General features: G+C 48.6%; 1 protein-coding gene across 6 annotated transcripts in view; it reads right to left on the bottom strand.

The window, feature by feature from the left end:
- Positions 1-20,525, bottom strand: part of LOC309889555 (protein FAM219A-like) — a gene marked incomplete at its 5' end in the record, with an annotated part of 126,723 nt that extends 106,198 nt beyond the window's left edge. For 4 of the 6 annotated variants that reach the window (XM_082782408.1, XM_082782409.1, XM_082782411.1 and 1 more), the window contains one exon: positions 20,466-20,525. In XM_082782408.1, the coding sequence (XP_082638534.1) occupies positions 20,466-20,525 (60 nt within the window). The remainder of the gene's footprint in view (positions 1-20,465) is intronic. The other 2 variants (XM_082782410.1, XM_082782413.1) reach the window with 1 other exon arrangement.
- Between the last annotated feature and the right edge of the window lie 619 nt (positions 20,526-21,144).

Genomic DNA, 21,144 nt, shown 5'->3' with positions numbered 1-21,144 from the left:
TGGTAGCAGGGGGCCATAGGGGTGGTTTCTGTGAGAAGGATCTAGAAGCTGCCCCATGTTTGGTAAGGGCCCCACTGCTGACCAGAGCCGAGCCAATAAGCGATGTTGTTTTGCGCCTCTGTGAGAGCATATTTAAGATGGAAAAAAACGCTGTGCCACACAGCAGCTGGGAGAGTGAGAGGAGTGAGGAACAGCCTTGCAGGCGCCAAGGTCAGTGGAGAAGGAGGGGGAGAGGTGCTCCAGGCGCCGGAGCAGAAGTCCCCTGCGGCCTGTGGTGAGGACCATGGTGAAGCAGGATGTCCCCCTGCAGCCCATGGACTACCATGGTGGAGCAGGGTTCCATGCTGCAGCCCGTGGAGGAGACCACGGTGGCCCTGCACCGACAGAGGCTGCCGCCTGTGGAAGACCCCTGCCAGAACAGATTCCGGGCCGGACCTGTAGACCATGGAGAGAAGACCACGCAGGAGCAGGTGACCTGGCAGGAGCTGCTGCCCGTGGGGGAGCCAGGTTGGAGCAGTTTGCTCCTGAGGGATGGACCCCGTGGTACGGACCCATATCTGGAGCAGTTCTGGAAGAGCTGCTGCCTGTGGGAAGCCCACGCCAGATCAGTTCATCAAGGACTGTATCCCGTGGGTGGGACCCCACAGCACAGGGGACGAGAGTGACCTAGAAGGAGCGGCAGAGAAGAAGCGCTGTAGACTGACCATAATCCCCATTCCCCCGCACCGCTCAGGGGGAGGAGGTGGAAGAGGGTGGATGGGGAGGGAAGGTGCTTTTGGTTTCTTTCCTTTGTTTCTCACTTCGAAGTGAGGCACTGCCCCTTCTCTACAGGGGCAGTGCAAGCTGCCCCTGTAGAGAAGGGGAAAAAATGGTATAGAGATTCAGGTCGTTTAGAACGCAGAGAGTCTTCTGCCAAATCTAGGTATAGAGACAACGATGCTGGGCCATCAGGGATTCAGGAGGAGGAAGATGAGGATGCCGAAAAATCAACAGTAACTACCCAAAACCTATACCAGCCTGAGCTACGAGATGTGCAAGAAGATTTCGGTCATTGCATAGGTGAGCAGCTTGTCACCTGGCTGCTCCGATGCTGGGACACCAGAGCCAATTGTGTGGAATTAGATGGCAGGGAAGCCAGGCGGCTGGGATCCCTTGCTAGAGACACAGGCATTGACAAAGCAATTGCAGATGGAGCACAATCTCACAGCCTCTGGAGGTGTCTCCTCTCAGCTGTGAGGGAAAGGCATCCCTTCAAGGAAGAACTTGTATGACTACCAGGCAAGTGGACCACCATGGAGAATGGAATCCAGTACCTGAGGGAATTAGCCGTATGGGAAGTGATTTATGAGGACCTCAGACAAACATCCACAGATCCAGATGAAGTCAGGTGTACACGACCCATGTGGCCAGCTCATATGCCAGCTCATTGGCAATAATGGCCTGGAAAGAGGATGAGGAACCCACAGTGGATGATGTGGCTAAACAACTCCGGCAGTACGAAGAAAGTCTCTCCTCTTCCTTACAGGCCTGCGTCTCAGCTGTGGAGAAACTTTCTGAAAAGGTTCACCAACTTGAAGAGAGATTATTTTCCTCCCCACCTGTACAAAGCAGTGTCTCAGCTATCAGGGGTAGGCGTTCATCCACACAAGGAAGACGATATGGTGGTGTCGTGGTTCTGCTCGAGTGGGCAACCGAGCTCCACCACAGCCGCTCTCTCACTCCCCCTTCTCAAAGAGGAATGGGGAGAAAATATGTGAAAAGGGCTCAAGGATTGAGATAAGGACGAGAAAATCACGCAATAATTATTGTAACGGGCAAAACAGACTCGGCATAAGGAGATAGTAAGATTTATTGCCTACAACTAACAAGCGAGAGAAGTGAGAAAACAAAGGAAAAAAAAAAAAAAAACAAAAGCACCTTCCCCCCCCATCCACCCTTTTCCACCTCCTCCCCCCGAGCGGCGCAGGGGAATGGGGAATGGGGGTTACGGTCAGTCTACAGCACTTCTTCTCTGCCGCTCCTTCTCGGTCACTCTCGTCCCCTGTGCTGTGGGGTCCCACCCACAGGATGCAGTCCTTGATGAACTGATCCGGCGTGGGCTTCCCACAGGCAGCAGCTCTTCCAGAACTGCTCCAGATATGGGTCCGTACCACGGGGTCCATCCCTCAGGAGAAAACTGCTCCAACCTGGCTCCCCTACGGGCAGCAGCTCCTGCCAGATCACCTGCTCCTGCGTGGTCTCCTCTCCACGGGCTACAGGTCCGGCCCGGAATCTGCTCCGGCAGGGGTCTTCCACAGGCAGCAGCCTCCGTTGGTGCAGGGCCACCTGCTCCACCGTGGTCTCCTCCACGGGCTGCAGCGTGGAACCCTGCTCCACCGTGGTACTCCATGGGCTGCAGGGGGACATCCTGCTTCACCATGGTCCTCACCACAGGCCGCAGGGGACTTCTGCTCCGGCGCCTGGAGCACCTCTCCCCCTCCTTCTACACTGACCTTGGTGCAAGGCTGTTCTCCCACTCCCTTGACTCTCCCGGCTGCTGTGTGGCGCAGCGTTTTTTCCCTGTCTTAAATATGCTCTCACAGAGGCGCAAAACAACATCGCTTATTGGCTCGGATCTGGAAAACAATGGGGCCCTTCCCAAACATGGGGCAGCTTCTAGATCTTTCTCACAGAAACCACCCCTATGGCTCCCTGCTACCAAAACCTTGCCACGTAAACCCACTACAGGTGGGTACTCACCCCGTTCCACCCTGTGGTTTTACTTACGAGACCACGGAGAGGACACGAGAAAATGGGATGGAAAATCTACCGCGACCCTAGAGTCACGGGTACGTGAGTTGCAAAAGAAAACAATCAGGAAAAAGGGATTCTCTGAAAAGTTTGCTGCTCCAACTTCCAGCAGAGAGTCCTTCAAACACAGAAACGAAGAAGATTCTGACCAGGGTTAGGGGGGCCCTGCCTCCAGCCAGGGGGAGGAAAGGGACAATCGAGTTTATTGGACTGTGTGGATTCGATGGCCTGGCACGTCAGACGCACAGAAGTATAAGGCTTTAGTAGACACCGGTGCACAATGTACTGTAATGCCATCGAGCTATAAAGGACCAGAGACCATCTGTATTTATGGAGTGACGGGGGGATCTCAGCAGTTGACTGTATTGGAGGCTGAAGTGAGTCTGACTGGGAATGAGTGGGAAAAGCACCGCATTGTGACTGGCCTGGATGCTCCGTGTATCCTTGGCATAGACTATCTTAGAAGAGAATATTTCAAGGACCCAAAAGGGTTCCGGTGGGCTTTTGGTACAGCTGCCTTAGAGACAGAAGGCATTAAACAATTATCTACCTTGCCTGGTCTCTCAGAGGACCCCTCTGTTGTGGGGTTGCTGAGGGTCGAAGAACAGCAAATGCCAATCGCTACCACAACTGTGCACCGGCGGCAATATCGCACCAACTGAGACTCCCTGATTCCCATCCATAAGCCAATGTATTAATTGGAGAGCCAAGGAGTGATCAGCAAGACTCATTCCCCTTTCAATAGTCCCATATGGCCCGTGGGAAAGTCTAAATGTGAGGGCGAGCAAACAGCTGTGTGGTGTTTAGCTGCCAACCGGGTTAAACCACAACAGTATTCAAATAAGCTGTGTGCTTACAAGTGTACTAAATCATTAACCTACATTCGCATGTAATCAGCAAAATGCACAAGACAGAGAAACAATGATCATTAGAATATCACTGCCATGTCTGGGTTCTTAGGAAGGGAGACTGTACAGGATTTGTTAGACTGAATGCTGCAGAGCCCAAAAGATCAGCTGCTTGTATTAATTAATCAGGAAGGACACTGAAGAGATAGTGAGAGAAACAGTGTCACACAAGCATGAGATGACACATCATACCATACCCATGGAGAAAGGATTTGTGTCTGAGGACCCTGAATGCAGAAGGAAACCAAAGTATGACAGAGAAGATCCAACAGTCTTTTCTGGAAGCAACTTTTGATAAGCGTGTAAGCAAAGCAGTTCCCAAATCATTGATGAGTAATGTTTCATCTACCTACACACACACACAGCGCATAGTCTAAAAGAAGTGGTCCAGCCGATCCACCAAACAAGACTACAATTTAAACCTCAGAAAGAAGAATAATGGTCAGGAAGACCACACGAGGTTAGAAATGGAACTGACAGATTTACTAGTTGCAAGTGGCTGCATCACTAAGATGTCAATTTTAGTGACAGATACCGAATAACCCACCAGGACCTTATATTCAAAATGGTGCAAGGCTTCACAGAAGATACACAATGCGTGCAAGCATGGGGTGAAAGCAGACATTTCTGCAGTCTGTGGAAAGTGACAGATAATTGATCTGAATAGAAGCAGAAAGACAACTGCTCCAGCCAAGGTCTTAAAATGTCTGGAAAAAACAGGCACACCATCATGACTGACTAAATCCCTGTTGTGCCTTTCGCCAGCTCCCCACTTACCTCCTACCCCACAGGCAAGGCCAGCTGTAGGGTCACCTCCTCTTTTATTATCAAATTCAATCTTCAGTTGGACAGCAAGGAAGAGGCAGCTCCAGGAACGCCACATATACCTACAGCCCTGCAGGTGAGTGCAGAGCTTACTTTAAATGAAGAATTGCAGAATTAAAATTACACATTGTTTTCGTCTCTTGCACTGGCATTTTGCTCACCTTGCCTGCTTCCTTGCGGGCCTACCATTACTACCAGCAGAAAGAGCACATGGCTATTTCTGTACCATGAGTTGGTGTCTGAGTAGATATTAAAGTCGAGCTACAGATAACAAGCTCCTGGGAGGTGTGAGAAACACTCTGTAGCCAATAACATAGGCTCAGGTGAGGATCTCAGTGAAGTAGCATTTTTATTCACGATTGCGATGGCGGGCGTCCCACAAGCAGGAGCTCACCTAGTAGTCACACAGTACTGTTTATATACATGTACTTAATTTCTCAACAACCAGGACCCTCCTCTGTTTCCCCATTGACTGGGTAATCCAGGTTCATAATCTATCCAATGCTTTAAAAATAATACATGGCTTTCAGTTGCCAGGCTGTTATTTTAGAAATTTCTCTTTTCTTTTTTTTTTTTTTTAAAAAAAAAAAAAAAAAAAACTCTGAGGTGGTAATGTTTCTTCACTTACCTGACTTGACTCAGACACCGTTACTTTCACCTAACTGCACTAAGGAGTCCAGTTGTTGTCTGCATTTTATAAGGTTGTCTGTTAAGCTTTCTAATCACTGCAAGCATATCTCAATACCACATTCCTTCGCTCTAAACAACGTAACTCTGTGCAAATACAACATTTTTGTTCCCACAATTCCCCCCTTTTCTTCTTTATAAATTGTTGATTCTTGCAAAACTTTTCTCTAAGGTGTAATTTGGTAGATATCTTCCTCTTCACTTTCTTTGCTTTCCATTTCATCTAATATCATCCTCTTATCTGAGTAGGGTGGTGGCTCCATGGTTATTTGTTTCAATAGTGCCATTTCAATTAACCCCTGGACTAGTCCTCTTACACAAGGGATAATGCAACAACCAAAGGCTGTCAAAATTCCTGCTACTACAATCAAGAATGTAAGTATGGACACTACCACCCCTTTCCATTTACCAAACCAAGATTCCAACCGTCTGGTGGTGGAAGTGCCTGTTCCTAAGTTTTCTGCCAATTCACTGGCAAGGGTGGTAAGCCAATGCTCTAGTTACTGTGTCATCTGGGGCAGTATTGTTGGGTATAAAAGTGCAACAATGGTTGCTCAGTATCATACAAACTTCATTTCTCTGCAAGCATCATATCTAATGCTATTCTCTTTTCCCAAGCCATTTTGCTGGTGGCATCTAGTTGTTCAGCAATTCCTCTTATCGCATCCCTTGTATAATTTATGAATCTCTGCTGATTATAATAGACATAATTAATCCAATCCACAGTCTTATTGATTGTTACCCACCAGAACAGTGACTCAAACCCTGCAGCAATTTGACTCCTGGCTTTCTGTTCATCAGGTAACTCCCCTAGGCACCCCAATGAAATCTATGTATACTCTGTCATCAAATGATATGCCTAAGTTTCTTTTACTTCTTCTGGGTATTTGTGATGTTTCTCTTTCAAATGCTAGGGTGAAGGGCATAGCTAATTGAACAAGTGCACAAGTGTCTCCCCAAATAGATGGTAGGGTGGACTATAAGATCTTCCCTCCACAGTACCAGCAGAGATCTGCCCTGGGGATCTCAAGTCTTGAGCAGTTTCCCATCAAATCCTTGGTAGCATTCAAGGTCCTTGTGCACAAGGCAAATTCTCCCAGGTGACGGGTAGCACTCACACCCTGCTGTGAGAGGCAGGCTGTGTGGTTGCCTATAGCTGTAGAGAATGCAGGGGGATCCCTGATATTGCTATCACACAAGGAAGGGAACAGCAAAGGGAGAGACTTACAGGCCTCATTTCCCCAGGCAGTCTTTTCTTGGTACAATGCAATCATCGCATCACCTGGGAACTCTTGGTCCACTCCAATGTGAAAGACTATCTGGGCAATCGGTCATCCCAAGGCACAAGCATAGCAATTGCTATGGTTGAGACTCTGGACAGTATATTTGACCCATTCTATCCAGGCATTCACATCCCCATACCTGTTTCAATCTCAAATGTTTGAACTGCCGCATTTCAAAGAGGGCCTCCTGTTTTCTCCTTGAGTTTCTCCCTTTCTCTGATGGCAATGAAGGATTGTTTCCATACAGCTATTCTCAATCTGGCTGTTGGGTCTCTCTCCCAGTTACATCTTCTCTGTGACCTGAAGTAAGGTTAGTAATGTAATCAGCCTGACTTATTGTTATAGTTGTTGGATTACACTATAGATGCCGAAAATTTGGCTGAACAGTTCCTTTCAATATGTTAATTTGTTGTTTGTTTTTTTTTTAAACCTTATGAAGTCAACAGTTGAGGTGGGTGTATGCAACCACCCTTTATGATTGGTCATCCACCATACATTAGTCCATGATGGGCAAGGGGGTCCTTCAAACATCCCACTAGTCTTAGGTTCAGGACAGAGATATTGGTTCTCTCTGCTCATTTGCTGTTGGGCATTTAAATCTCCACAAGCTAACACCTCACAAGCATCAAACGTGATGGATTGTGGTACATAACCCTCTGTCACAGACACACATATTTTGATGGGGGTACCCTGTCTTACTGTTGTCTGGTTATGCCTTTTCCAAGTTGCCAATTGACCGAGGCCTTCTCTGAGGCCTACAATCACTAGAAACAAAATTAATAGTTGATTTTTCCGTCATCATTTTTAACTCTTAGGTTTCCAAATAATTATCAGTACAAAGAATAAGATGTACACTACTACTATAACAACACCCCCCCGCCTTGGGAGCACTGCAATTCGCTATAGGTCTGTCCTTTCTCTCATTCACACGTCACACTCATTAGTTACCTGTGAAAATAAAGGGTTAGTTTACAATTGTAAGCTTTCATCTTGCTCACAGTCTATTATGAGATTTTTCCTTTTGATTTTAACTATCTACACATCTTCTGTAGAAGCAACTTCCCAGGTACTAGAGTCAACGGATGCTTTCACTCGAGTATAGTGATTCCAACAATTTTCCGCAGTTCTTACAGCTGTTTCAGTGGTTAGTAGTACTTGGAATGGTCCTCCTTCCCATTCAGGCCAGAGTTGATTCCTTTCAGGTCTGAATCAAGACACAGTTTCCTGGTTGATGGTGGGGGGGGGGGGGGAGGGGTTGAGTCAACAACCCACGGGTCCAGAGAGATTACAAAGAAGAGGATAACCCCAGAATACAGTTCATAAGAAAACTCTCTCTTGTTTTGAATTGTGGTGTCTCATCCCTTCTGCTCAGATAGGGCAATCCGAACAACATCTCATATGGTGAAATTCCTATATCCTTTCTTGGTGCTGTTTGAACCTGGAAGTGTGCTAAGGGTATACCATTTTAACATTTTGCTCCACCTCCCCAGAAGAGGAGGGGTGCTGGAGGTGGGAAAAACCCACTCAGTCTCTGAAGCCTGTATTAACTCTGTACTAACCTCTTAAAGGAACCAACCTGGCCACAATGCTTCAGAAGTAGATATAAGAGCCATTAACCCAATTTCTCTGCAAAGAGATGTGTAGGGTCTGTCTGAACTGGAGTCACCTTTGTTATATATGTTCATCTGATTCGTGTCAGTATGGAACAGTGCTTGGGCCGCATGGTATGATGAATGTGACCTTCTCTCTTACATACCCTTGTATAACCACAAGTCTAAGAAAAACAGAATGGTTAATGTATATAGTTCTTGTACCTTGCAAAGGAATATTTTAACAATTCGTGTCAATAGAGAGCAGTTCTGTCCGTCTCTGGGTCCTGCACTGGCAATTTAATTCTTCCACAGATGTGGTTTCTTCCCTTTCCTCCCAGTGTCCCAGTCTCCCCCTCATTATAGTCAATTTATCAAATCTTCAGAAATATTCCTCAAATCCATGAGCCTATTTGCTTTTGTTATTCCGAACTCTTATTCCTAACAGTTACAGCCTTTTTGCCTTCTTTGTGGTTGATTTAGCACTGCTATAGATGTGACTGGAGTGTCCCTGTGAATGGCCTGTGAGGAATGTTTTAACTACTCATGAAGTGTCAATAGAGAACTATTTGTATTTGTATGTTCTTTCTTTGAAGTCTCTGATGCCTGGGGGTTTCAGAACAACTGCTAACAACTAGTGACTGTTATGGCTTCTGAATGGGACCCCTGATATTTGGCCAGGTGGCCAGGAGATTAAGGAGAAGAAAGAAAGAAACTGAAGGACGGCTAGAAGACAAAACTTGCAGGGGACGCTGTGTAAACTTTTGACATGCTGCCAAGGAGTACAAAGGGGAAAGACAAGAAAAAAACCTGAGAGGAAGACTACGAGCCTTCAGCATGAAAGACCCCCAGAGACCCCCAGGGGGACCACCGGAGACTGATGCACATGCTCCAGTAGGAGGGACTGGATCCCAGAAGCTAATTATAATAATCCGTGGTTTTGTTTTTTTTTTTTTTTTTTTTTTTTTTTAGAAGTAGTAATGAATATGTATTAGCCTAGGAGCATAAAAATCAGCTACTTGATGTAACTTGTGTGCGTCCTGGTGGAGCGGAGACTCCCAGTGCACCCAGTGCTGTTTGCTTACCTCTATTCCTTTGTAAACTTTGATTATAATCCTATTTTGAAGACTGAGCAATTTATAACACTTTTTCCCTGCAACATCACTAGGGCAGCTGACCTAAACCAATCAAAGGGATATTCCATACCATGTGATGTCACACTCAGCAATAAAAGGTGGAAACAGGAAGAAGAGGGGAGGGGTGGGCTCTCATTGGGAAAACGTCGGTCCTCCTCTCGAACACCAGCTACGTGCGTTGAGGCCCTGCTTCAAGGACGTGGTCAATCATCGTTCATTTGTGGGAAGTAGTGATTAAGGAGGTATTGGGGAGGCAAGGACAATCCCCAGACAAGGACTGTATATCTCGAAACAAGACACTGGAACTCATGATAAGGAAGCGGCAGACGGACAGAGAAACAAACGTAAGGACTATAAATCTCAAAACTGGACATTGGAATTCATTATAAAGATACAACAAACGAGAATTAGCAACAACCAGCTCTTGCAATTAAGAAACATGCCAATTCAGCTGATTCCTGACCAAAGGTGAAAAGTACACTGTGAGGAAGACTCGGGGTCTTCCTCCCAAAGACCCCTGCCCACAATTCTTGGGAGGCTCTACGCAGGCGCAAGGTGCCAAAAGGCTAATTAGCATGAGAAGCGAGGGAAGGCGGGGATAGGTAATGCATATGTATAGGTGCTTGTAGAATATTGATAGATTGATTGTATAAATTCAAGACTGCTCTCCACTTTGGGTATGCACAATAGGTGGAGAGATCCCCTGTGCATCCAGCGCTGCAATAAAGAATATACCACTTAAAAGAATTTCGGCTTCAATCTTTGAATCAGTAGAGAGTAATTTCTTTCCTCTGCACTTCCATATAGCCTTCATTTATTTTATTTGTTTGTTTTCCTCCCTTCTTTTTATTTTTCCCTTTCCCCCTCCCTTTTTATTTCCCTTTAGTTAAATTGTTTAGTTCATAATAATCATCTTTATTTAATTATTATTATTATTTCCCTTTAATTAAATTATCCTTATCTTAACCCGTGAGTTGTTCTTTGCTTTACTTCTCCCCCTCCTCATCTAAAAGAGGGGGAGTGAGAGAGCAGTTGTGGGGTTTAGCTGCCCAGCACGGTAAAACCACCACACCCACACAGTGCTGTGCTCTGCACTCGTAGCTGGAACAGCACTGATATCACTCCAGCATTGGGTCTATTGCTGCGTAGTGCTGGCACAGCATCAGGACTCCTTCCAAGCCCCCAAAGAGCCAGCAGGCTGGCGGTGGGCAAGTGATGGGAAGGGGACATTACCAGGGCAGCTGACCTAAACCAACCAAAGGGATATTCCATAACACCTGATGTCACACTCAGCAATAAAAAGGGAGGCTCTCGTGGGGGAGGGGGCTGTTCCTCCTGAACAACCACTACGCATTTTGAGGCCCTGCTTCCCAGGACGTGGCCGAACACTGCTCGTTCATGGGAAGTAGAGAATAATTCTTTTTCCTTCTCTCTGTGCTTCCATGCGGACTGATTGTTTCTTTTTTTTTCTCCCCTTTCCCTTTAATTAAACCTTTCTCATCTCAAACCTCGAGTTCTCTATGTTGTATTTTCTCCCCCTTCCTCTTTGAGGAGAGGGGGAGTGAGAGAGCGGTTGTGGTGGAGCTCGGCTGCCCACCTGAGTAAAACCACCACAGGAGTTCCCTTTTTCAAGCAGGTGGAGAACTGGGAAATTAAAATATTGTGTTCCAGCTGCCACTTACAGAAATCAAGCTAAAGTCTCAGCAGTTTGTGGAAAAGCTCCTCTGAAGCTGCTGCATTTTGGCAGGTACTTTTTCCTCAGGAAAAGTGGTACCGATGCCATGTGGACAAATGCACTTCTATTCTACTTGCATTTTCATGCTAAGAACAGGAACTGCCTGCGTTAGCATATAGGAATGATGTGCAATCCAACACTGTCATCTGTCAGTTTGCCACCATACACCAGCCGGGCTCAGGAGGGTTTCCACATACCACCAAAATTCAAGATACAACCCCACCACACTGTGCTTGGTATATTCCATTCTACCAAAAATAGGAAGGATTTTGCAAGAGTTTAGCCAACGCAACAAACTTGTAAGTCATGGGAAGAGCATGAGGTTCCTGTGCTGAACTTTTGCTACAATAGGTCCACATATAGGTACAGGCTGCCCCATTCCTATTCCAGACTAATGCTCTTCCCCTGGGGCATCCTCACCAGGCAAACGTCCCTCCCTCCACTTTTCCCTCTGTTTAATACCTATCTCTGCAACAAGAATGATGTGTTATGAACCCTTCCAGACACATACACACAAAAAAGAAGTTGGAGAAAAACCCGCATCAATCATAACAATAATGCAACAAAAGGCTTGCAGTATTTCTCTAGTTGCAAGTTAACACATCAAATCCCAACCACATCAGCAAAGACAGCTACCCACAGAGCATAAGCATCCCAGAAATAGAGTGTTTCAGGCTTCATCACATCATATGCCCCAGCAACATTGGAACTTTGCTGTCTCTGAAACTAGCCTGCTGCCCAGCAGCTACTGAAGAGATCCCTTTTTGTGAGCACAGAAGGATTGTGACCAGGCAGAGATCAAAGAGAAATTAAGCAGAACAGAGTTTCCACAGTTGAGTTCGCATCACGTTGATAGGGAAGACATGATATTAAGCATTAGGAGTAAACAAGACCCCAGGTAAATTAGTATATTAATTAATTTGAAGGGGCAGGTATTTTGGGGATGGAAGTCAAGCACAACCAGTATCCAAGACAGGAAATCAGAATCAAAGCCATTCCAATATTATAGAAAGATGTCACGTGTTCCAGAAGGAATGTGTACTGAGTTGTGCCATAATATCAAGACATGCAGAATAATACATCTTGCAGAGATGTGAAACACTGGGCCTTGACTTGCCAGTGTTGATCCACGGTCTGTAGGCCATCCCGTCCATTTCTCTGCAGCAAATCCCTCTCGTTAAGTCCTGCACTGAACCTTTTCTTGGTCAGCATTAGTACGCAGCAGTTCTCATAATCCATGTTTGCAGAGGTCAAGCAGAATCAAGACAGCTTGCCTGACTCAGTGTTGCTTATCCAAACAGGCTGAAGAGAGAAGGAAATGACTGGCCACCTTCCTACCTCCACATCATTGCAACTGATGAGAAGGGTAGGGAAATCACAACAGAGCTGGCCAGCCCAACAAACGCTTATCTGCTCCGCAACACAACCCCTGACCAACCCCATTATTAGCTGGAAGCAACTTGCAGCAACCAGAGATCCCAGCAGGCTTTGTCAGAGCAAGTGATGCTCCACACAACTCCAGTTAGGGGCAGCCCCTAGCCTTGTACTAAGACACCAACATAACCCTTAGCTGGACATGAGACAAGGTTCCCCCTCCAGACACATTTGAACTTTAAGGATTTGGGCAAAAAGTCATAGCTGGGCCAAGTACTCTACCCCTGCTCAGTGATTACAATACTATTAGTGTCATGATGCACACTCTGTGAGCACCACCACAAAGGCTGAGGTTGGCAGGAACCTCTGGAGGTCACCTGCTCCAAGCCCCAGCTCAAGCTCAAGCAGTACCACCCTGAGACAGCTGCTCAGGAGGCTTTTGACATCTCCCAGGAGGTAGACTTGTGCTTCTGCTTGGCAAAAATATAATCATAGAATATCCCAAGTTGGAAGGGACCCATAAGGATCATCAAGTCCAACTCCTGGCACCACACAGGTCTGCCCAAAAGTTTAGACCATGTGCCTAAGTGAACAGTCCAAACGCTTCTTAAATTCAGACAGGCTTGGTGCAGTGACTACTTCACTGGGGAGCCTGTTACAGTGTACAACCACCCTGCCAGTGAAGAACCTTTTCCTGATGCCTAAACTTCCCCGCCTCAGCTTAACACCATTCCCGCAGGTCCTATCACTGGTGTTTACAAAGAATAGGTCACCTGCCTCTCCACTCGCCCTCACGAGGAAGTTGTAGACTGCAATGAGGTCCCCCCTCAGCCTCCTCTTCCCCAGGCTGAACAGGCCAAGTGACCTCATCCGCTCCTCATACATCTTCCCCTCTAGGCTCTTCACCATCTTTGTCACCCTCCTCTGGACACTCTCCAACAGTTTAATGTCCTTTTTGTACTGTGGTACTCAGAACTGCATACAGTACTCGAGGTCAGGCCGGACCAGCGCAGAGTAGAGTGGGACATCACTTCCCTTGACTGACTAGCGATGCCGTGCTTGATGCATCCCAGGATACGGTTGGCCCTCCTGGCTGCCAGGGCACACTGCTGGCTCATATTCAACTTGCTGTCAACCACGACCCCCAGATCCCTCTCTGCGGGGCTGCTCTCCAGCATCTCATAAAGCCAGAGTTGCCCCGTCCCAGGTGCAGGACCCGGCACTTACTTTTGTTAAATTTCATGTGGCTGGTGTTTGCCCAGCTCTCCAATCTGCCCAGGTCTCTCTGCAAGGCCTTTCCACCCTCATCCGAGTCCACAACTCCTCCAAGTTTGGTGTCATCAACAAATTTGCTCAGGACACCTTCTAGTCCTACATCCAAATCATTTATAAAAACACTGAAGAAGACTGGCCCTAAAACGGAGCCTTGGGAGACCCCACTAGTGACCATCCACCAGCCAGATGTGGCCTCATTTACCACAACCCTTTGAGCCCTGCCCGTCAGCCAATTGCTCACCCATCGGATGATATTTTTGGTAAGTTGTACGCTGGACATTTTGTCCAGTAGGATCCTACGGGAAACCATGTCAAAAGCCTTGCTGAAGTCCAAAAAGATCACATCAGCTGGTTTCCCTTGGTCAACCAGACGGGTGATCTTATCATACAAGGAAATCAGATTTGTTAGGCAGGACCTACCCCTCATGAACCCATGTTGGCTGGGACCAATGACTGCATTGTCCTGCAGGTGCACTTCAATAACTTCAAGAATCATTTTCTCCATAATTTTACCAGGCACTGACGTGAGACTGACAGGCCTGTAGTTGCTAGGATCTTCTTTCTTACCCTTCTTAAGAATTGGCACAACATTTGCCACCTTCCAGTCTACTGGGACCTCTCCAGATTCCCAAGGTCGTTGAAAAATAATTGAGAGAGGTCCTGCGATGACATCAGCCAGCTCTTTAAGCACCCTGGGATGAATCCCATCCGGACCCATGGACTTGTAGGGATCCAGGTGGAGCAGCAAATCCCGCACGCGTTCAGGGTCGGTTGGGAGTTTGTCATTCCCACCGTCATAGTCCTCCCACTCAGGGCACCCTGGGTCCTGAAGCTCATAATCAGTGTTGAAGACAGAGGCGAAGAAGGCATTAAATGTCTCTGCCTTGCCTATGTCATTGTCTGTGAGGAGACCTTCCCCATCAAGTAGTGGACCTATGTTTTCTTTGGTCCTCCTTTTTCTGTTCACATACCTAAAAACCCTTTTTTATTGTCTCCCACAGACATGGCCAGCTTCAACTCTAGTTGAGCTTCGGCCACACGAATTTTCTCCCTACAAACACGAACAGCATCCCTGTATTCCTTCCTCATCGCCTGACCCTGCTTCCAGCAGCCGTACACTTTCTTTTTTTGCCTAAGCTCCAGTAGAAGATCCCTGGTCAGCCAGGCCAGCCTTCTGCCCCACCTGTCTGACTTCTGATATTTTGGAGTTGCCTGATCCTGTGCTTTTAGGAGGCAGTGCTTAAAGACTGATGAGCCTTGATGGACACCAATGCCTTCAAAAGCAGTTTCCCAGGGGACCTTGCTGACTAGTTCCCTGAGCAGCCTGAAGTCTACTTTCCTCATATCCAGGGCTGAAGTTTTGGTGGCAGTTTTCCTTGTCACCATAAATCCTAAACTCAACCACTTCATGGTCACTATGACCGAGATGGCCACCAATTGCCATGTCTCCCACAAGACCCTCTCTGTTCTCTAGCAACAGATCTAGGAGGGCACCTTTCCTAGTTGGCTCCCTTAGCACCTGCACCAAGAAGTTATCATCGAGGTACTTTATGAACCTCCTGGACTTGCTCATGTCGGCCGTGTGGTGATCCCAGTTGACGTCTGGCAAGTTCAAGTCCCCCATAAGGACAAAGGGACTTGATCTCGATGCATCTCTTAGTTCTACAAAGAATAATTCATCGGCGTTGTCATCTTGGCCATGTGGTCTGTAAGAGGCTCCCACAATGACATCCCCTTTATTTGTTCATCCCTTAATCCTTACCCAGAGGCTCTCAACTTTGCCATCCCCAACTTGAAGTTCCACACAGTCCAGCCCATGCTTCACATACATCATCACCCCGTCACCTTGCCTACCCTGCCTGTCCCTCCTGAAGAGCCTGTAACCATCTACTGCAGTACATCAGCCACAGGACTCATCCCACCAGGTTTCGCTTATGCCAGTGATGTCATAGCTGTGGGACTGGGCCAAGACATCTAGCTCATTCATTCTATTCCTCATACTGCGCGCGTTTGTGGAGAAGCACTTCAAATGCACCCCCCTACACGCAGCACCTTATGGAGCCGACCGAAGGACCTCACTGGCACACAGTCCCTGATTCTAGTGCACCATCCCTTAGCTCATCACCAGCATGCCTGGTTTTATCCCCTTCCCCCTTCGACTCTAGTTTAAAGCCCTATCTAGCAGCCCTGCCAGCTCCTGAGCAAAAATCCTTACCCCTCTCTGAGAGAGGGGCATCCCATCTGGTGACAGCAGGCCTGGTGTCACTTAGACCTTCCTGTGATTGACAAACCCAAAGTTCTGCCGGTTGCACCAGTCCCAAAGCCACGCATTAATGTGATGAGGCTGCCTGTCAGCGGCAATGCCCCCTATCGGAAGGACAGAGGCAAACACAACCTGTGCCCCTGATCCTTTAAGTAGTTGCCCCAAAGCCCTGAAGTCCCTTTTGAATGCTCTCAGACTTCTCCTAGCTACCTCATCACTACCAGACTGAAAGATCAGTAACGGGTAGTAGTTGGTGGGCCATACCAGGCGCTTGACTTTCTTAACGAAGTCTCTCACTCACCTGAGCCCCAGAGAGACGACAGACTTCCCTGTGGGTTGGGTCCAGTCAGCATATTGGGCCCTCTGTCCCTTTCAAAACAGAGTCCCCCATGACAATAACCCTTCTTTCTTTTTTGACAGATGATGTAGCAATGCGGGGGGTAGGTTGCCTTGCCTTAGGCACCCTCTCCAACTGGGACAGGCTTTCATCTACTTCGTTGTTCTGACTATGGTGTTCTAGAGCCTCATACCTGTACATAAGGGTAGATGGGAAGGTGAGGTGGGCAGGGACAGGGCTCGCCTACCACCCTGAACAGGAACCTGCCTCCATTCCCCCCCTTGGCCCCCACTGCTGACCAGAGCCGAGCCAATAAGCGATGTTGTTTTGCGCCTCTGTGAGAGCATATTTAAGATGGAAAAAAACACTGTGCCACACAGCAGCTGGGAGAGTGAGAGGAGTGAGGAACAGCCTTGCAGGCGCCAAGGTCAGTGGAGAAGGAGGGGGAGAGGTGCTCCAGGCGCCGGAGCAGAAGTCCCCTGCGGCCTGTGGTGAGGACCATGGTGAAGCAGGATGTCCCCCTGCAGCCCATGGACTACCATGGTGGAGCAGGGTTCCATGCTGCAGCCCGTGGAGGAGACCACGGTGGCCCTGCACCGACAGAGGCTGCCGCCTGTGGAAGACCCCTGCCAGAACAGATTCCGGGCCGGACCTGTAGACCATGGAGAGAAGACCACGCAGGAGCAGGTGACCTGGCAGGAGCTGCTGCCCGTGGGGGAGCCAGGTTGGAGCAGTTTGCTCCTGAGGGATGGACCCCGTGGTACGGACCCATATCTGGAGCAGTTCTGGAAGAGCTGCTGCCTGTGGGAAGCCCACGCCAGATCAGTTCATCAAGGACTGTATCCCGTGGGTGGGACCCCACAGCACAGGGGACGAGAGTGACCTAGAAGGAGCGGCAGAGAAGAAGCGCTGTAGACTGACCATAATCCCCATTCCCCCGCACCGCTCAGGGGGAGGAGGTGGAAGAGGGTGGATGGGGAGGGAAGGTGCTTTTGGTTTCTTTCCTTTGTTTCTCACTTCTCTAGCTTGTTAGTAATAGGCAATAAATCCTACTGTCTCCCTATGCCGAGTCGGTTTTGCCTGTTACAATAATTACTGTGTGATCTTCTCATCCTTATCTCAACCTTTGAGCCCTTTTCATCATATTTTCTCCCCATTCCTCTTTGAGGCAGGGAGTGAGAGAGCGGCTGTGGTGGAGCTTGGCTGCCCACTCGAGCGGAACCACGACACCTAGGTTTCCTCCTGCTGCCTGGTGGGATGAGGGAACTTTTGTCTTCTGCGTAGCAGGAGGCACCTGTGCTGCGGCAGGCTCCTGAGTCTGTCTCAGAGAGGGTAGAGTACACCTCCACCAGTCAATTTCCTGCTCTGAATCCCTGAGGCTCCTGAGCCTGCTCACCTCCTCCCAAAGCTCCACTACCTGGCTGAGCAGCTCTTCAACTCGGGCACACCTCCCACAGGCATACCCCTCGCTGCTGCTGTCATATACCAACAGGAGACTCAGGCACACCCTGCAGCCCAAGACCTGAACGGTGGTGTGTTTCCCCGAGCCCTCCATCTGAGTAGTCACATCGGTGACTGTGGCTGGAGAGGCCGCAAGAGATGTGGAGGTCATGGCTTTCTGCCTAGTTGATACCATGGCCAGGTTCCTCGCAAGCAGGTTACAAGTACGGATGGGAAAGACTGCTGTGAAAGAGTGGCGAGGTGCCCTGTCTGCACAAACTGACGCACCACACCCTTCTGACACACCACACCCTGGTCACTCATGCTCCCTAGGGGCTGCTTTTGAACAGCCATGGAGGGGGCACTGCTGGCTCTGCCTACACCTTGTCAGCCTCCCTCACGAGGGTTGCCAGGTCCTAGCAGCTACCTCGGCTGCTTCAAGTGGCCTCGATGCTGGAAATAAAAACCCTGCCCATCTCAATCCCCCGTTCCACTGCAGAACGCATCTGCCCTGGAGCTGATTGCCTCAGCAAGTGGATCAATTTATACATACAAGTAGGGCATAGAACAAGTCTACATCAGCTTGTATAGATTTTTTTTCCCCCCAACACAAGAGTTAAAAGCTACAGAAACAAAGAACCACCTACATTTTCACTATTTATTAACTCTGTCACCTCTGACAGACAACTGAACGATAATGCCAGTATTGGTGGCAGGTGTGGATACTTATAGGATTAGAAAGGCTTCAGACTACATTCTGAGAATGGCTTTCCTTAAGCATTTACCAGCTGTACCTCTCTCTTAAATTTTAGGAGTTCTGGCTCTCAGGTTACACCTGGAAAACGAGATTCTACAGACCGCTGTCCCTGGGACCATGTGGAATTTGAATCTTTTCCACTGAGGGGGGAAAAAAAAAGTCCTGAGATGCACAGGTTATTTTGTACTTAAAAACATGAAATGGGGTAAGGAGGGAGGGGGGGGAAGAAAAATGGGACAAGCAGTAGCTACCATAGAACAACAAGGCAGCATGGGGCAGAATTGGGCCACACAAGCCAACTGCTACGAACCCTAGTCAGCTTCTGAACTGCAAGGAGCCTTGCAAGCACCAGTGCCTGCGTGCCAGGTGCTGACCAGGAGCTACAAGCAGGTGGTGCCACTGGAAATGCTGTACCAGACTAGATCTGCCCTACTCCTGAGACTGACGCCAGCATTTCCAGGCACGTGGAAGAATCCCCCACCATCCACTTGCTGCAGCAGTCCCTCGCATGCACACATTTTCACTATGAACTTCGTTTAAAAAAAAAACACAGAAACCCTGAATCATAGGGGGGAAAAAAAAAAAAAAAAAAAAAAAAAACCACTTTAGCTGTGTTCGGAGGTTTTTTTTTTTAAACAAACAAACAAAAAAAAAACGTGTGAAATTCCACTGTGAAACTTTCATAATTTTGGCAGCTGAGGACGGGAAGGAAGCCTTCTTAAGCTTATTACCATTGCTGCATGATATAACATCTTACCCTGAGACAGCAGGGCTGGACTAAGTCACCTCTTCAGGTTCTGCCCACTCTGTGTCTCCACAAACATGTGCTGCATAAGTACCATTTCCATCCCTCTACTATTACGGGATTTTATTAGGCATAAGAAATCCCAACTGCTTTAGGAAGTATTCAAGAGTTCTGTTTTTTTTTGGTCTGCCAATGACTTTTCTAAACTTGCTCGTCTGAATACTATGCCTACTGCCTTCACCAGCAGGTATAACAGGGCCAGCCTCACCATGCTCAACAAAAACGCACAGTAAGCATGCAACAAGTTCTCAGCATCTCGTAGGGACAGTTCTCTTCCCATCACAAAGGTTACAGACTAAAATATCAAACCATTAAAAAAAAAAAAAAAAAGAAAGAAAGAATCAGCCTGAAACTATTTCCATGATTTGTCACCAAAGCGTTTTCTTGTCACTGGGAGGTAATCAGTTTGGAGACCAGCATAGTAAAGCCCTCCTGTTCGCAAGCCAATTATTGTGTTCTCAGTTTTTATTTAGCTGATAAACATTAGTTGCCACAAAAAACAAGGTACACACACCAACTCTAGACAGCCAACAGCTCAATACACCACAAGCCTCAGGAGCACCTTCAGGGCTAACATGAACCTGCCACTAACAGTCTTGCTCCCGCTGCCAGGAGATCTGTACAGGCATTTCAGTCAAGTCCATCATACCTCTCCAAGCAGTTCACCCCATACAACTAGGTGCTGGGATGGGATCTGCTTCCTCCAGGTGCCAACAGGAGCTGGTGCATTGAAGCCACCTGCCTTGACCATGATGCCAACAGGTCATGAGTTTTGAGGAGGCAGGGAAGAAAGGGAGGAAAATGGGGAAGGAGAGAGGAAGGCAAGGAAGGAGGAGAGAAAGATGCAGGACCTTTACCAGGCAGGATGTAGGGCCAGACACCCACCCTAATGCTTGCACATAGCTGGGACACATGCCAGAAGCAAGCCCTTGGCCCCAGAGTAAGGCCAGCCACACACATGTAGGAAGCCACTGGCTACCAGGCAGCCAACTGGCAACGCCCGGGGCTGGCCATACCTCCTTCCCACCCACCCATCCACCCACTGAGTGTAGGCGAGCCACAACGGGGGTGTGGGGAACCACATTTTGTGGTGGCCACCGCCCCCCATACCCTCTGCCATGACACAGCAGGGGACAGCCACTATGTTACAGCCCCGAGGCCAGCCTCCGCCACCGTTTTCCCCTCCCTAACCCCAATCCCGCTCCCGTTCCCGCAGGAGAGATAGCAGCCAAGCTCCACTACGTCCCCGCCCGCCGCTCACCAGTGGCTGCATCTCTGCGCGCACAGCAGGCACCTGGAACCGGTCTATCTCCTCCATCATGGTGACGGCAGGGAGGGAGGAAGAGCAGGAGGACACAGCAGAAAAACAAAAACTCCCGACTCCTCGCTCACACACACACCAACGCCCACCGCAACCTCATCACCGCCGTGACACAGCCACGCAGCTTCCGGGCTCACCACCGCCGTCGCCCCCTTCATTTGCATATTCATGAGAACGGGGGTGCAGTGGGCGGAGCCAGAGCGCGTAATAGCTCGGCAAGGGGAGATAGTTCGACTGCAGCGCTTTCGGCGCGTTTCCATGGCTATTGGAGTCAACTTCCGGTGGAGAGGAGGCCGGGATGGAGGACTGCCATGCCGGCTAAGGCGGGTGACAGACAGCGGCAGGTAGGGGGCAGGGCGACGCCGCGAAGACGACACCAAACACGGACCCGTGACGTCACCACCGCATCCCTAACGCTCCGTGCCCACATTCCCGTGTCCCCAATCAGCAGCACCTCCGCTATGCCTCTGTCACTGTCACATCACAGCGTCAGAAAAAAAAAAAAACAAGAGGGAACGGGAGGACATGCTCCAGTTTCCGGAGACGAAGCCCTCCCACAGCCCATAGAGAGGCCCTTGGTGGAGGCTGTGTTATGTCCTTACCTCCTTGGGAAACTGAC

This window comes from Aythya marila (genome assembly GCF_965140915.1).
Source record: "Aythya marila genome assembly, chromosome: W".
NCBI classification, from domain to species: Eukaryota; Metazoa; Chordata; class Aves; order Anseriformes; family Anatidae; genus Aythya; species Aythya marila.
This window is presented reverse-complemented; position numbering and strand designations above follow the sequence as displayed.